General features: G+C 51.8%; 1 protein-coding gene across 1 annotated transcript in view; it reads left to right on the plus strand.

Annotated features, from left to right (window-relative positions):
- The window catches only part of SLC26A4 (solute carrier family 26 member 4), a 91,786-nt gene extending 87,855 nt beyond the window's left edge, over nucleotides 1-3,931 (plus strand). Inside the window, exons 16-18 of the mRNA XM_029910828.1 lie at nucleotides 1,971-2,864; nucleotides 3,184-3,350; nucleotides 3,475-3,931. Of these exons, the coding sequence (XP_029766688.1) occupies nucleotides 1,971-2,864; nucleotides 3,184-3,350; nucleotides 3,475-3,931 (1,518 nt within the window). The remainder of the gene's footprint in view (nucleotides 1-1,970; nucleotides 2,865-3,183; nucleotides 3,351-3,474) is intronic.
- Nucleotides 3,932-16,395: the final 12,464 nt, after the last annotated feature.

Consider the following 16,395-nt stretch of genomic DNA (forward strand, 5'->3'; position numbering starts at 1 on the left):
CTATCTAGGGGTCCCTCCTGCCTGCCTGGCCGGCTGACTGCTGCTTGCTGCTGTGTTGGAGCTGCTACCACCGTCGAGGAGTGAGGAGAGACCGGGTTCCTGTTGAGGGATATTGTGGAGGGGGTTTGTTTAAGAACTGAGTATTGAGTGACTTTGACCATCTCTGCTCCTGGGGTGGTGGTGACTCCAGTTGCTGTTGAAGGGAGCGAGGGGGTGGGGCGCGGAGCCCTCCCCCTCGTCCATCTGCTCCCCCTCTGCCACCGCCCCCACCACCGCCCCACGTACCACCTGGACCTGCTCTTCGCCCCTCGACGGGGCTGTTTGCTCCCCCCGCTCCGTTTACCATCCGGGACTGCTTGTCTGCAGCAGTGAGCGGCAAGGACTGAGTTACACAAGCGCCTGTGGACACACCTACCTTCCCACCTTGGACTTATCCTGCCCTCCAGATGCGTTTGGCTGGTGGGGCCCCCTCCCTGTGGTCCCACTGTATTAGTTGGCCCTCCCCTGTCCCGCCCGTTACCTGCTTTAAGCCTCTCTGTTAGTTTGCCTGCCCCGCCCTAGCCTTCAGCATTTACTTGCCCCGCCCCAAACTTTAGCTTTGGTTAGGTTGTCTGCCCCGCCCTTGCCCTTGTAGTTTCCCTCCCTGGACTTTGCCTGCCCCCTTGGTTTTTCCTTTTGCTTCCCCTTGCCCCACCCCACCCCAGTTTGGTGTGTCTTGCCTGTGCGCCCATGCTCCCACCGCAGGAGCTTGTGCCCCTTTTCAGTTGCCCCCCCACACTGTTCACAGCCTTTCCACTGATATTGTAGTCCTCCCCCCTCCCCCCCCCCGGTGCAGCCGGAGGAGCCGGCATACCTCTCTAGCACCTGTGCCCCCCCCCCCTTTTCGCCCCTGTGTGCCCCACCGTTGGCACCCTCCTCCCCAGCCTGCAGCCTAGCGGGGAGGAGCGGTTGCTTTTTCCTGGTTCTCCTGCCACCCGCCCCAGGGGCGCCCTCCTTCCCTTAACGCAGCCTAACAGGGAGGAGTCGTTAGCCCCTTCCCCATATTCCCCGTCTCCCCCCGCCCCTCCTGCTGGACCCTCCTCCCCTGCATCTTGCCTGGCGGGGAGGAGTAGTTGCCTGTCACCCCCCCCCCGTATTAGAGCCTCTCTGAGCCATCATGGCAAAGGACCCCGCTCCTGCCCCTGCCCCTGCTTTGACCCCTGCCCCTGCCTCTGCTGACCCCGTGGTTTCCCCGTTACCCCCGCCCGCCCCAGTGGCTGGCCCCTCGGCTACCCCTGGCCTAGATGCCACGGCTGCCCCCTCCACCGGCAGGAAGGGCCAAGGCAAGAAGAAGGGCAAGGGCCCCGCCCGTAAGGCCACACCTCCTGCGGGCGGGGCTGCCCTCCCCGCCGCGGCCCCCACACCGGCCGCGGCCCCTCCCTCTCCTGCCGTCCCTTCCACCAGCTCTGGGGGCGCTCTATCTCGGGCCCCCAGAGTGTACGCCCAGGTGGCCGCCGCCCCTCCACGTGCCGCCGCACCGTCCGCCCCGACCGCCGCCTCCGGACCCATCCCTGATGGCCGAGGCCCCTTCCCCTCGCTGACCAGGAGGCACGGCGTCCGCTGCCACCTGGTGCCTGCCTCGCCCCACATCGAGACCTATGTGCGGGCGTTGGCGAGGGTGGTGGGGCCCATGGCCATCGTGGCGGCCTCCAAAATGTACGGGAAGGCTGTGTTCTTCCTGGCGTCGGAGGACGCCACGCAGGAGGTGGTGGAAAGGGGCCTGGCGGTGGGGGGGGGGGGTGTTTGTCCCCTTAGAACCTCTGGAGGACCTGGGCGTCGGGGTGGTCTTAACGTCCATCCCGCCCTTCCTCCCCAACGCTACCCTGTTGCCTGCCCTCTCCACCCTGGGGAAGCCCATCTCCGTTCTCAGCCCTCTCTCGCTGGGCTGTAACGACCCCGCCCTCCGTCACATCCTGTCCTTCCGCCGGCAGGTCCAGTTCCAGCTACCGCCGGCGGCGCGTGATGGAGTGGCGCTCGAGGGGTCCTTCCTGGTGTCCTACCAGGGGGCCCACCACCGAGTCCATTATTCGACGGGGGAGGCCCGGTGCTTCCTCTGCCGGGCGACGGGGCATGTCTGGAGGGACTGTCCCTTGGCCCAGCACGGAGGGGCATCCGGGACCCCCGGGACCCGGGAGGGCGCCGGCCCTGTCACCGCCGGCGACCCTGGTGGCCCGGTTGCCACTGTTGCCGCCGCCCCTCCTCCCTCTACCGTAGTCCCCGCTCGGGCCGCGGGGACGGCCGAGCGGGCGGGCCTCGCCCCCATCGAGTCTAGTTCGGCGGGGCCCGTGGAGGAAAGGGCGGGGAGGCCTCTGCCAGCTGCGGGAGAGGGCCCGCTCCAGGGGGCGGTTTCCCTTCCCCCCGCTGTCCCGCCCTTGCTGCCCCGAGCCCCGAAACCATCGTCCTTGCCCTCTGGCCCTGCCCCTGCTGACCGGCCCTCCACCTCCACTTCCACCTCGGAGGGCTGGGTGACTGTCCGGGGGATGCGCGGCGCCCGCAGATCGCGGGCTCGATCCCTCCCCTCCGATGAGGAGGGAGAGCAGGCCCCCCGAAAGATGCTGCGGGGGGCTGAGGTTGTTAGCTCTTCTACCGCGCCCCCGGACGGTGCCCAGCAGGAGGTGCCGGCCATGGACACCGTGGCAGCGGACGGAGAAACTCCTGCCCCCCTTGTCGAGCCCCCCCACGAGGAGGCTCTGGTGGCGATTCCCTCGGCCCTTGTTCCGCCTGTGCCCCCCGCCGCCGCCGGTACCAGGGTGGTTGTTGTCGTCTCTGTGACTGGCGGGGAGGTTGCCGGGACCGAGTTCATCTCCATCTTTGATGAGATCGAGGCCCTGGGTCTGACCCCGGTCACCCAGGGGGAGGACGACCCTCCACCAGCGGGCCTCGATCTGGGCGGCGGCTTAGTTCCGCCGCCCCCTCCTGCTCCCTGTCCCTCGCCCCACTCTGCCGCCCCTGACCTTGTCCTTGGGGAACCCTTGGCCCTACCCGTCAGCCCGGCCGCAAATACCACCTTATGCGAGGCCGCCGAGCCCCTCGGGGCGACGGCCGACGTTGAGCAGCTGGTTCCTGACCCTGATCCCGCCCTTTCTCCCGTTCCTATCCCTGAGGCTTCCTCTCTCCCTGCTGCCTCCGTCCCCTCGACCAAAGACCCTGGTCGAGAGGAGCCGCACCCTAGCGGCTCGGTTGGCGGAGATCCAGAGCCCGTTCCCGTCCCTGCCCCTGTCCCTGATCCTGTCCCTTCTTCTGCCCCAGTCCCAGTTCCTGCTTCAAGCCCTGTCCCTGATCCTGTCCTTGCCCCCGATCCTGCCCCTGAGGTGTCACCTGTCTCTCTCCCTTCCACCTCCAGTTCCACTGCCGCCCCCAGGGTTGTCGCGTTCCCGTTACCTGCAGACAACCCTCAGGGGGCGGTTTTCGTGTCTCCCCTTCCCGTCACTGTAGGGGCTGCATTGTTCCCTCCGCCGCCCTCTCCTTTGCCGGGGATGGGGATGGGCTGCCCGGCGCAGCAGTGCCGGAGCTCGGCCCCTTGTTTGCCCGTCTCTGTGGGCCGCGAGGACCTTTCAGGGGCCCCACCGGAGGATGGCGGCGACTTGGCGGCTGCCTCCCCCCTGCGCTGAAGGATGAGCTGCGCCTCTTTCTCTCGGACACCCGCGGCTCAAAGGGCAAGGTGCAGCTCGCCCTTCAGTGCTGGGGGGATTTCCATCGTGTCCTCCGGGCCGTGAAGGCGCTTTTGGGGGAGGGGAGAGGGACCGGGCGGCAGGACATCGCAGCCTATCGGAGGGCCCGCAAGTTCTGCGACTCCCTCTTGACCTTTGGGGTCGAGACCGGGTTCTTGCGGGGCTCGCTGGAGGCCGTCGATTCCCCTGCCCATGAGGATCCGCTCCAGCCCTCACTATGACTGTGACCATATCTGCATCATTAAACACCCGGGGCTGTAGGGTGGGTCTCCGCAGGAGCCAGGTGCTCTCCTTCCTTCGGGAGGGGGGGTACTCTGTGATCTTCCTGCAGGAGACCCACACGGCTCCAGCCGTCGAGGCTAGCCGGCGGCTGGAGTGGGGGGACGGGGTTTATTTTAGCCACCTCAGCGCCCATTCGCCTGGGGTGGCCACCCTGTTCTACCCCGAGCTACGGCCCGAGGTGCTGGGGGTCGCCGAGGTTGGGCCGGGCCGCCTGCTGCATGTCCGGGCCCGTGTGGAGGGGCTGCTTCTGAACTTAGTCAACGTCTATGCCCCGAACACGGGCCCGGAACGAGTGCCTTTTTACCGGCAGGCGGCGGCCTTCCTCGGCACCCTGGATCCTCACGAGTGCCTTGTCCTGGGCGGGGACTTCAACACCACCCTCAAGGACCGGGACCACTCAGGGCTTGAGACTTCCCAGGCAGCCGCAGGCGTCCTCAGGGAGATCGTGGACCATCACTCCCTGGTGGACGTCTGGCGCGACCACCACCCGGACGACGACACCACCTTCACCTATGTCTGGGTGGAGGAAGACTGGTCGCGCCACTCCCGGTTGGACCGGATCTATTTGTCACGCTTTCAGCTGGCCCGGGCCCACGCCTCTGGCATCCGGCCGGCCCCGTTCACGGATCACCATCTGGTGACCGTGACGGCCTCTCTCAGTTCTGAAAGGCCGGGGCCGGCCTATTGGCATTTTAATAATAGTTTGCTGGAGGACGTGGGCTTCGTGGCGGCCTTCCGGGAGTTCTGGCTGGCCTGGCGGGGGCAGCGGCGCGCCTTTCCCTCGGCACGGCGGTGGTGGGACGTGGGGAAAGTCCGCGCGTGGCTCTTCTGCTGAGACTACACCCGGGGCGCCAGCCGGCAGAGGGACGCGTTGATAGGGCAGTTGGAGCGGGAGGTCTTAGAGCTAGAGAGGCGTCTGGCCTCCGGCCCCAAGGGTCCACCCCTCTGCGCAGCGTACCGGGAGAAGCGGGAGGAGCTCCGGGCCCTGGAAGACCACCGGGCCCGGGGCGCATTCGTTCGATCCTGCATCCGTCTCCTTCAGGAGATGGATCGCTGCTCCCGCTTCTTCTACGCCCTGGAGAAAAAGAGGGGGGCCAAAAAGCATGTCACCTGCCTCCTGGCGGAGGACGGCGCCCCCCTCACGGATCCGGAGGAGATGCGTAGAAGGGCCAGGGCCTTCTACGCCGCTCTTTTCTCCCCGGATCCGACCGAAGCCGAGGCCCGCAGGGTGCTCTGGACCGAGCTCCCGACGGTCAGCGCGGGCGACCGAGACCGGCTGGAGCTGCCTCTCTCTCTGGCCGAGTTCTCGGAAGCCCTCCATCTCATGCCCACCAACAAATCTCCGGGCATGGACGGGCTGACCGTGGAGTTCTACCGCGTGTTCTGGGACATCCTCGGCCCGGACCTCGTCACCGTCTGGGCTGAGTCCTTGCAAAGCGGGGTCCTCCCTCTCTCGTGCAGGCGAGCCGTGCTCGCCCTGTTGCCCAAGAAGGGGGACCTCCGCGATTTACGGAATTGGTGTCCCGTCTCGCTCCTCAGCACGGACTATAAGGTCGTAGCGAAAGCCATCTCGCTGCGGCTGGGGTCCGTGCTGGCGGACGTGGTCCATCCAGACCAGACCTACACCGTCCCGGGCCGGAGCATCTTTAATAACCTGTACTTGGTCCGGGACCTATTAGAGCTGGGGCGTAGGGATGGTCTGTCGTTCGCCCTCCTGTCCCTGGACCAGGAGAAGGCGTTCGATAGGATGGACCACAAGTATCTCCTGGGCACTCTGTGTTCGGCTTCGGGCCCCAGTTTGTGGGTTTTCTCCAGGTGCTGTACGCTGAGGCGGAGTGTCTGGTCAGGCTCAACTGGACCCTGACCGAGCCAGTCAGCTTCGGGCGGGGAGTACAGCAGGGGTGCCCCCTCTCTGGCCAGCTGTATGCTCTGGCGATCGAGCCCTTCCTCTGCCTCCTCCGTCAGAGGTTGGCGGGGTTGGCGCTTCGGGAGCCGGAGCTGCGGCTGGTCCTGTCGGCGTACGCCGACGACGTGCTCTTCGTGGTCCAGGACCCGGGCGACCTGGTGCGGGTGGAAGCCTGCCAGGCCGTTTACTCGGCGGCCTCCTCCGCCCGGGTCAACTGGGTCAAGAGCTCTGGCCTGGTGGTTGGGGACAGGTGGCAGGCGAGCTCCCTCCCACCCGCGCTTCAAGCCATTAGGTGGAGCGCGGGTCCGCTGCTCTATCTCAGTGTTTACCTTTCCGCCACGCATCCTTCTCCGCCGGAGAACTGGCAGGATTTAGAGGTCAGGGTGGGTGAGCGGCTGCAGAGATGGACAGGACTGCTCTGGTGTCTCTCCCTGCGAGGGAGGGCTCTGGTGCTGAACCAGCTCGTCCTGTCCATGCTCTGGCACCGGCTCAACACCCTGAGCCCGGCCCCAGGGTTCCTGGCCAGGCTCCAGAGGACAGCCCTGGAGTTTTTCTGACCGGGACTGCACTGAGTCTCTGCAGGGGTTCTGAGTCTTCCCCTGGAGGGGGGCTACAAAGGCAGACCAGGTCCATGTCTTCCACCTCCAGGCCCTGCAGAGGCTCCTTTATGGTGCAGGTAGTCCGGCCTGGAGCACGTTAGCGAACGCCTTCCTCCACCGCCTCCGAGGGCTCAGATACGACCGGCAGCTCCTTTTCCTTCACCCGAGAGGTCTTCCGCAAGACCTCTCGGAGCTGCCGGTCTTCTACCAGGACCTCCTCCGGACCTGGAAGCTTTTTTCGGCAACCAGGTCCATTGTGGCCACCGAGGGCGTGGACCTCCTCGCGGAGCCCCTGCTGCACAACCCCAATCTTCGTGTGCAGGTGGCAGAGTCGCCCTCGGTGAGCCGGAGGTTGGTCCTGGCAGAAACCACCAGGGTCGGAGACCTCCTGGACTACGCCGGGGGGACTGGGTGGATCCCCGCGCGCTTGGCCGGCGCATGGGGCTCTCCACCCTTACGACCCCTCTGCGTGTACTCCAGGAGGTGGGCGCCGCCTTGTCGCCCCCTTCTCTCAGCTTCCTGTGGCAGGCCCTGCGAGAGGGCGTTCCCCGCCCACCCCTCACCCTGGGCCCTCCGGACCTTTTTATCGGGCCCCTGTTCTGCAAGCCCCCCCGGCTCCCCCGCTCCCATAATCCGAGCCGGCTGCACGCTCTGCAGCCGGTCCGGTTTCAAACCACGTCCAGAGACCATCTGTACACGCTCGTGCTCCACACATTGAATCTCCTCACCCTCGCGTCCCGCCCCGACACCAAATGGCGGGACTACCTAATGCCTGTGGAGGGTGAGGAGCCCCGGTGGGCCAGCCTTTATTCTACCTTAGTCCGAAGGCCCGCCGGGGACATTGGTTGGCGGCTCCTTCACGGAGCCATGAGCACGGGCGTGTACCTGGCGCGGTTCACCCCTATTCCCAAGGCCTGTCCATTCTGCGGCGTGAGGGAGACCCTGGCGCACGCCTATCTCGAGTGCGCCAGGTTGCAGCCCCTGTTCCGGCTCCTCCGGAACCTCTTGTTGAGGTTCTGGCTGCACTTTTCCCCACACCTGTTCATTTATGCACACCCTATCCGTGGCCCCACTAAGTCACGAGATCTCCTTGTCAACCTCTTCCTGGCTTTAGCCAAACTCACCCTCTATAATACCAGGGAGAGGATGTTGGACGAGGGGGTGCTCTGCGACTGTGGGGCCTATTTCCGTACCTCCCTGGTCTCACGTCTCCGAGCAGAGTTCCAATGGGCAGCATCCGCTGGCTCCTTTGCCACCTTTGAGAGGCAGTGGGCGCTGTCCAGGGTTCTCTGCTCGGTGTCCCCATCCGGTACCCTTATTTTGAACCTTTGACTGTCACTTCACTCCCTGTTTTTTCATTAGTTGTCCCAAGGATTTAGTTGGTTCCTGGGTCCAGTGGTCCCTCCCGCTAGGCTGGGGGAGGGGCCTTTAGAAGTGGGCGAGTAAGCCCGCCCACCTCCCAGTTGATACCAATAAGGCCTCACTACAGTGAGGTATTCCTGTCATGAGTCCGTTGTGGTCAAAACACTGAGACAGTGCAGTGAGTTGTTTGCTTTATTGATCTACAAATATCTTTAGACATTTTGTTCATGTTTAGAGATATGGGTGTTTTTAGTTACAACCAAAGCAGTGTTCAGCTTCTTGTAAAACAGCCCAGTAGCTACTATTAGATCAAGTTACCAAAATATTGTATGAAAAATAGTGCAATGGCATTAGATTGTGAGATCCCTAAGTATGAAGAAAAACTATTAAATCCTGGAGTATGTTTCCTTTTTAGTTTTCTGTACAGCATAGAGAGGAACTTGAAAGTGAAGAGGGGAAAGAGAACATATGTTTACTTTTATTTGCAATGTAAATATTAAACTTATTTTATAAAGAGTAACACTTACTGATTTGATTCCCACGTGTGTGAGTGTCAGATATATCAGTAGCAGAAGAGAAAATTAAGTAATATAAGAAAGGAAGAAAAGTTCAGCTAAGATTGTAAATGTAATGGAGAGTCCACTTGTCAGATGTGCAGAAAGGCTGGCTGTTCCAAATGATGGGAGTTGTGGTGGAGAAGGTTCTTGCATTAATGCTGGCAAGATGGTATTAAAGGATGAGAGGAGGCCAGTGCAAGACTAGCAGAGAGGGGGAGTGAAAGGAGGAATATAGAGACACAAGGAGTGAAATCCTGGCTCCATTGAAGTCAGTTGGAGTTTTGCTATTGACTTCTGTGCGGTCAGCATTTCATCCCAGGTCTATGAGGTAAGGCTATGGAACATTTAAAAAAAGAGAGACCATGGAAAATTTTAAAAAAGGTTGATTTTGAACTAGATTGTCAAATGAAGACCCAGTGGAATGGCTAAAAAATGTGGATGATGCAGTCATCCTTCTTCGGGTATATGTGAAGATACTATTTATCTTCAGATGCTGGAGTCTGGAGAGCTAGGTCTTGGGAAGGTGTAGAAAAGGAAATTCCAGAAGTGAGGCATAAAGAAATGAGGCATGGATGATGGTTTCAACAGAGGAGCAGTCAAAGTAATAGCATAATAAGTATTGCCCCTGTTTCAGACTAGTTCCCTTGTTCCTTCTCTTCATTAAGCACTTATGCTTTGTTCCATGTCTGCTGAGAACAGCATCTTGGTTTATGATTGCATCTGCAATTTGGTAGGCATGTTCTGGGGACTAAAGAAGGAATGGTCACTATCTTGAGGAGCTCATAGTCTAAGGACACTGACGGGGGTTGAGGGAAGGCAAGCAACAAAGGTAATTTTTTTTTTTTAAGGTCACCTTTTACATTTTGTTACTATTAGACTTGCTTTTAAAAATAGCTTTGTGGGTTAACCTCTTAGGCTAATAGTTAATAGCCTGTATTGCAATGTGGGTGATCTAATTCGGAGTCTGTCTCTTGCTACCTATATTAGGAGGTACTATACATGGCAGCACACTAAGGCCATGTCTACACTACAGCGACAATAGTGGGACAGCTATGGCACTTCAGCTGTAGTGTAGATGCTTCCTACGTTGATGGAAGTGTTTTTTTTTTTTTCTTTTGATATAGATAGCTAGGTCAATGGAAGAATTCTTCCGCTCGCCTACTTGCATGTGCAAGTTTGGAGAACCTAACTGTCACACAGGGAACAAAATTTTTCATAGCCCTGAGCAATGTAGCTAGGCCAATCTAATTTGTAGGTGTAGAACACTGAAAAAGGAGTGCTCTTTATCACCCAACAATGGCATTTTTGGCCCTGTTGATGAGCTTTAAAAAGTCCTGTTCAGCACATCTTAGCCATAAGACTGCTGCCTGTACTGAAGGGCCTCAAGTGTTGAGATGTACAGCAGGACTAAAAAGGAGCTTGGAGCTCCCATAGAGAAAGAGAGGGTGTGTGTGTGTGTGTGTGTGTGGGGGGGGGATTGTTTCATTCCTAATTAAAATGTTTTTGAATTCCATGGACAAATCTGCTTTGACCTTCTGAAATCCCATTTCATTCCTGAGTTATGTTCTTATGCCAAAAGAAGCCTGGTTCTGGAGTGATCTGCCACAGCACAAAGGAATTTCACATCACTTTAGTTACTTGATAACATTTTTGCTTAGGAAAGGCTAACACATTAATATGAATATGTTGCTAGGGAATATAGCACCTGGTCCTGCAAGATTTATTTGCTAAGTAGTCCAATTAAGGTCAATAGGGCTAGACTGTTTGCAAAAGTAAGGCTTGCAAATACTTACATCAAGCATCTTAAATGCAACATCTAGGTAGACAAGTGGTGGTGTATATTATCAGGCTGGTTACTTTAATGAGTATAAATCCAGTATATTTAAAATAATTCAAACGCCCATCACCTGAAACATGTCACATTTGTCTAAACTTGGTATATCATAGTAATCAAATCTTACTGCAGAGTTGACCCTCCAGTAGATATGCAGTCCCTAATTCTAGGAAGAGAAATATAAATCAAACTGGCCTACATTTAAAAAAAAAAACAGTTTGAGACACTTCAAAATGCCATTTTTTACAAATGAAAAATAATTGGTGAAATCTGACTATATGTAAAATACATATTTTCCTATCAAAGTTAAGTGAACTATATGACAAATTAGATCTTACTCCAAAAAGCAAATGGACAGAAAAGATACTGCAACACATAGAACATCTTCTCAAGTACCAAACATTTAAATTATTTGAACTTGATTTCTGGGTACTGTTGTCAGATGCTACCGGTGTGGTGCTCTGCTTTCTCCTATGTTGATATCACTCGGCTGCGTGCATGTGTTCCCTCTGTGTGCTGTCCCAGCTCTGCAGATAGCTGACACAGCAAACCCGACGAGAACCCCCAATGACCACAGACTCTAGTAAGGTACGAAGGCACCTCGGCCAGGTTTATTGCGACCTTGGACACAATTGCAGTTCCCCGTAGATTACTTAGTCTACCGGGCATACTACTAATAGATGCCTCTTGGCAATGGACCCGGCTCAGTCAGTGGCGGAACTTTCCACTGCCCCCTCGGCCGGACAAAGACATCCACTCAGGGATGCATTCTTATACACAGGTACAAACAAGTTACACATCACTCCTGACGTATTGAGGTGCAACCCCTCTACGTAGTAAGGTGCCGCCTCTCACCTTGTACATGTTGGTTCGATCAAAACAACTCTATCCATCATTTTACCCTTTTGCCCCTGTCATTGGGTCGGCCTGTTCCATGTTATCTGTGGAATGTTCCTGTATGGTATGTCTTGGTACCATGTTTATACTTTAACTTTGCTAGGTGAATATATATTTACGCAACATCAGCCCTTTCCTTGCCAGCTTCTGTGGCAGGGCCTGCCTCTGGCTCACAGCTTAACTTTGTTTTATGTTAGCAAAGTCTTGACCATTACTTTAGTTTGGTTCAGGCCTCAGGCCTCATACTGGGCCTTTATCAGGGCCTTCACTTACCACATTCCCCCACTTTTTGTCTTTTTAAGGGGAGGATGTTTACCCATCGTCCCGGAAAAGCATACTGCATGGACTAAAGATAACCCAGTGGGCTAAACACTGTTATGTGGTTACCTCCTTTTACCATCCATACACCCATGCCCCATCTGTCTTTTTAGTCTGCACATTCCCACGTACGACTGATAGGCAGATTTTATTATCCAATTATTTTTTAGTCCCTTATGGTGGGCCTGGGAATGTTAGGCCCGGGACCATGACTGAGGAATGTAGTATTATGATTGAGCCTTAGAGGCACTCCCAAATAATTAATATATATGAATTATATGGATATGGCATATATATTTGTAGTGTGTATGGGCATATATGTATAGTACGTATGTGTACATATGATACCACCTTATATCCAAGCATAACCATGTTTTTCCAGTCTGGTGTTGTACTATGGCCCTTTTACTTTGGTGAAACAGATAGAAACACACTCCTATGAGGGCAATTCCAGTTATTACCTGTCTTATCATTTGTAGTAGCCTGAGTGTTTTGAAATAATGGAGTAGGGATTGTGATAGTGTGTCCCACAGTGCTATGTATATGAGAAGTAAAACAGAAATTTGGAGTAGTGACACTACCACTGAGGCCTTTATATATAAATATATTGTAATTAGTTACTACACAGTACTGTCCATTCATGTTATAGGTTACCCTTACTGCTAGTTGTCACCCTCTGGTTAGCTTTACTGCGCAGGAAATAGAAGTGGCTAGCTTCTCTCTTCCACTGGATGCGCGGCTCTGCGATACACCAGTAGTTGACATAGATCCAGTTGTTTATTATGGATGCTGTCTTCCAGATAACCTGCTGAATGGACAGTAACCAATTTATTAAATAGTGCTGTGTCAGGATGTAGTATTGGTACCCAGACACTGAACAAGATTGTTTTGAATAACATGTGCCTCAGTTAGGATGCACTGTCAGTAACCCAAATTATGACTGGTATTAACAGGGAATTTGTTTACCCAATTTGTAGTTACTATGTAACTTTTTGTTTGTTTACCACTTTGTTTTTTCTTTGCCTTCACGTTGTTTGCTGCCATTTGTTTGTTGATTTTTACCTGTGTGTTGGTTAAACAGTTTAGCAAGGTTATGCATATTGTAAATGTTGTACAGCAATAATACAATACAGCAATAAGACAGCAGTACAACAATAATACAGTAGTACAGCAATAATACAGTTGTTTTTACATAGTAACCAAGTTGAAATTAAATGATGGCTTATTCTGGTCCAGCTAGTGGTTTTTAGCTGATTGTTAACTTAATTGTCCATATATGGTAGATAGAGGTGTATTTAACCAGTCTCTTATTTATAAAGCACTTCATTTTTCTGTTCTTGATGCTTGGGGGTTTCTTCACTGTATACTGATATCATCTGGTGTCTTCAGGGTGTGATATTTTCAGGCATCTTTGGTCTGTGGGATGCAACTTAAACAACTTTTGTTAGTTAACAGAGTAAAGTTTTTGTTTTCAGTAACCCAAACTTAATACACAGTTTAACTTAGTTTGTTTACAATGTAATAAGAACAATGTAATAGGGACCAAGCTTTTTATAACACAAGCTATACTATTGCAATTGTTGTATAGACATTCATTTTCATTTGAAGTGCATTACTAATATTTTTATACGAAATGTAATGCTTAACGGCTAAAGTAAATGCTTACAATTTTTCATGAGAAGGTGTATTGCTTTCCCTTGCTGAACAATTTGTTTTTGCAAAGGAGTTAATAGATTTTCTACCAAGCTTTTTAGAGTTAATTTGCTTGTGATACCAATTTCACTTTTGTTAACTGTTTAGATGCACAAATTTTAACAACCATTGCTTCCCATTAACATAACATAACAAAAGAAAAGCATAAAAAATGAAACCAACTATAAAATTAAACCAAAATAAATTTTAAATACAGTACTTTGAGGGTATTTGAGGGTATACTTTCATGATGCTTTGTTATGTTTGGGAGCCAAAGGTGGAAACCTGTTCAAATTGTTTGGTTAGCTTTATGCATAAATTGTTATTTTAAAACATTTTGGTTATGATATTCTTATAACTATATTTAAAAGTGCAAACAGGTTTATAAAAAGCCCAAACAAGAAATTAACATTTTGTTAATATTATCTTTACCTTAATGTTGAGGTTTCCCCTTACATTTTTTATTTGAATAACAAAATAAAAAAAAATTAAAAAACAAAACAAAACTGTGATTGATAAGAAAATATTTTTTGTTTGCAATTGCATTATTTGTTGAGGCAGAAATATATGTACATATATTTGTAACTGAAACCTTTTTGAACTTTGCACAAAAAATTGGTGCTAATAATACTATGATTATACCCCAACCATGATCTTAAAATAGTGTGGTACCACATATACATAAATTTTTAAAAGGGTATAAAATTGACTTTTGTTGCAACAAAATAAAAATAATAAAGAATAGTCACGTGACACACACAACATACAACACACATGACATACAGGACAAACTTACAATTAACAACCAATGGCGCCAGAATTCTATTCATAACTATACAAAGTAAGGCAAATAAAATAAAATAAAAAGGGTTGAACATTTGAATAAACAAATTATTTCCTTATTTAAAACTTGTAACATAAATTGGTAAAAAATATATTACTATTTGCCAAATGTATTGTATTAATTTGGTAACAAGGAATTTTGCATTACTTTATATTTAACATTATTTTAAAACTCTGCTATATGGAAATAAGAAAAGCCCATGTTTCAAATATTAGTGAGTGGTTAGGATTAGAAGCAGAGTGTGCATTTCTGTTCCTTGGCAACCATATCTTCAAGAAAGTTAGGAATAATTCCAGCTGTTGTATTCCTGAAGGGTTAAAATACTTAATTTACTGGATTTATTTAAAGTAAAGTTTTTACCTTGTTTTCTTTTTGTTTCTTGTTTTATTCTGTTTTTAATTGCTGTATCTTTTGAAGGTTTCTGTAAAAACTATAACTTTTAACTTTTAAAACAAAGAGAGACAGCAGAATTGAGGAGAGGCTGGGGGAAAGGGGGGGGGGCTAAAGAGCAACCTAGGAAGGTAGTGAGACCTGAGCCAAGAGAGATTAACTCTATCAAGATATTTAAAAGTACAGGCAGCAGCAGCAAGTTTAGCAAACTAAGAAAGCATATAAAGGACAAAACTTAACGGGTATGTAAAAATATTTGAGAAAGAAGGTTCTATTTTCAGATATGAGCGCGGAGTGTGGTTCCGTGGGTCAAAGCAGTTGGGAACCCGCACAGTTAGGAACCGCACCCCTGTTTTTTATCCTAGCTTTGAGAGGAGAATGGGGATAGTTACCTGCTCTTGTAAAACCTGAATTTGTTCCCCCAATGTCTGTTGCTTTTGTGTGCATGCCAGATGGATGGCGGGAGTGCCCTTTTTTGCTGCAGTTAACTGGTTTTGGGCAACTCCATGTGTTAATGCATCAATTCTAGGTGTTAACCCACTTAATTTTGGTTTTTTACTTTGAAATTCTTTTTTATTCACTCCCCTGCAATCGAGTCGCAGCTCCTGTCTCCTAATATGCTTTGTGAATTGTTCCATATTTTCCTTCATCTGATTTACCAATTCTGTGAAAGTATTATGTGCTACTCTTTCCTTCTGTGCACTTACTTGTCCCGTTCTGACAGGCACCGGTCTAGTTCTCCGTTTAAGTTTAACTGGAACCTGGCTTTTATCATAAGGTGGTGGTTGCAATGCAGTGGACCCCGTTTCATCTTTTAATTTTACTAGGACCACCTGTTTCCACTTCTGTCCCCATTCTTCAGGCACAGTAACAGCACTTGAAGAACGCTGAACCCCAGGGGATGGCACTTTTTGCTTCTGCAGGTTTTCTACAGCTGTTTCCAATTTTTTATTTTCCTGCTTCACTTGCTCGAGCATATCATGAGTTTGGACTGCCTGTTGCCCTGCTAACAGAGCTTGGGCTTTCCAGTGCTCGACTGCCCAGGTTACCTCTTCTACTTCTCCTGTTTTTTCTATGACTTGTTTGGCCAGCATGCTGTCTGAGCCATCTCACTGCCATAGACATGAGTTGCAAAATTCTTGCTTTTTTACTTTTATTACTGTTTCTCAGAGGCTTGGTTTTTACCATCGCTCTGCATATGCCAGTCCATCTTTCCCCACTCTCTTTTTTAAATTCATATGGACCCCCCTTACTGGCAATCCAGCGGGTCCACGAGTTATCAAACTCCGTGGGGATCATAAGGGAGGGGATCAGGGGGTTCCCTAGCTCGAGGTTTTCTGCCATGTTAGATCACGGTTCCTACAGCGGACAGCTCGCTTACTCACCAGATCAGCGGTCGGGGTCACCAGTGTTGTTAGATGCTACCGGTGTGGTGCTCAGCCATTCCCAGTCCTTATTCAATCCTAAATTGATTGTATCTAGTTTGCATATCAATTCCAGCTCAGCAGTCTCTCGTTGGAGTCTGTTTTTGAAGCTTTTCTGTTGTAAAATAGCCACCCGCAGGTCTGTCATTGAATGACCAGACAGGTTAAAGTGTTCTCCCACTGGTTTTTGAGTATTATGATTCCTGATGTTAGATTTGTGTCCATTAATTCTTTTGCGTATGTACATGGCAGAGGGGCATTGCTGGCACATGATGGCATATATCACATTGGTAGATGTGCAGGTGAATGAGCCCCTGATGGTATGGCTGATGTGATTAGGTCCTATGATGTCACTTGAATAGATATGTGGACAGAGTTGGCACCGGGCTTTGTTGCAAGGATAGGTTCCTGGGTCAATTTAGGATTGAATAAGGACTGGGAATGGCTGAGCCACTACAAACATTGAAAATATCTCCCCTTGGGATGGGGATGTGGAGTGTAGGCGAGGGGTGAACCAAGGACACACTGGGGAGGTGTCGAAGCGGCGGAAGGAATTGCTTACTGGAGCAGCCCCAGGAGT

The sequence above is a fragment of the Terrapene carolina genome, unplaced genomic scaffold (assembly GCF_002925995.2).
Source record: "Terrapene carolina triunguis isolate 2854851 unplaced genomic scaffold, T_m_triunguis-2.0 Scaffold68, whole genome shotgun sequence".
Lineage (NCBI taxonomy): Eukaryota > Metazoa > Chordata > Testudines > Emydidae > Terrapene > Terrapene triunguis.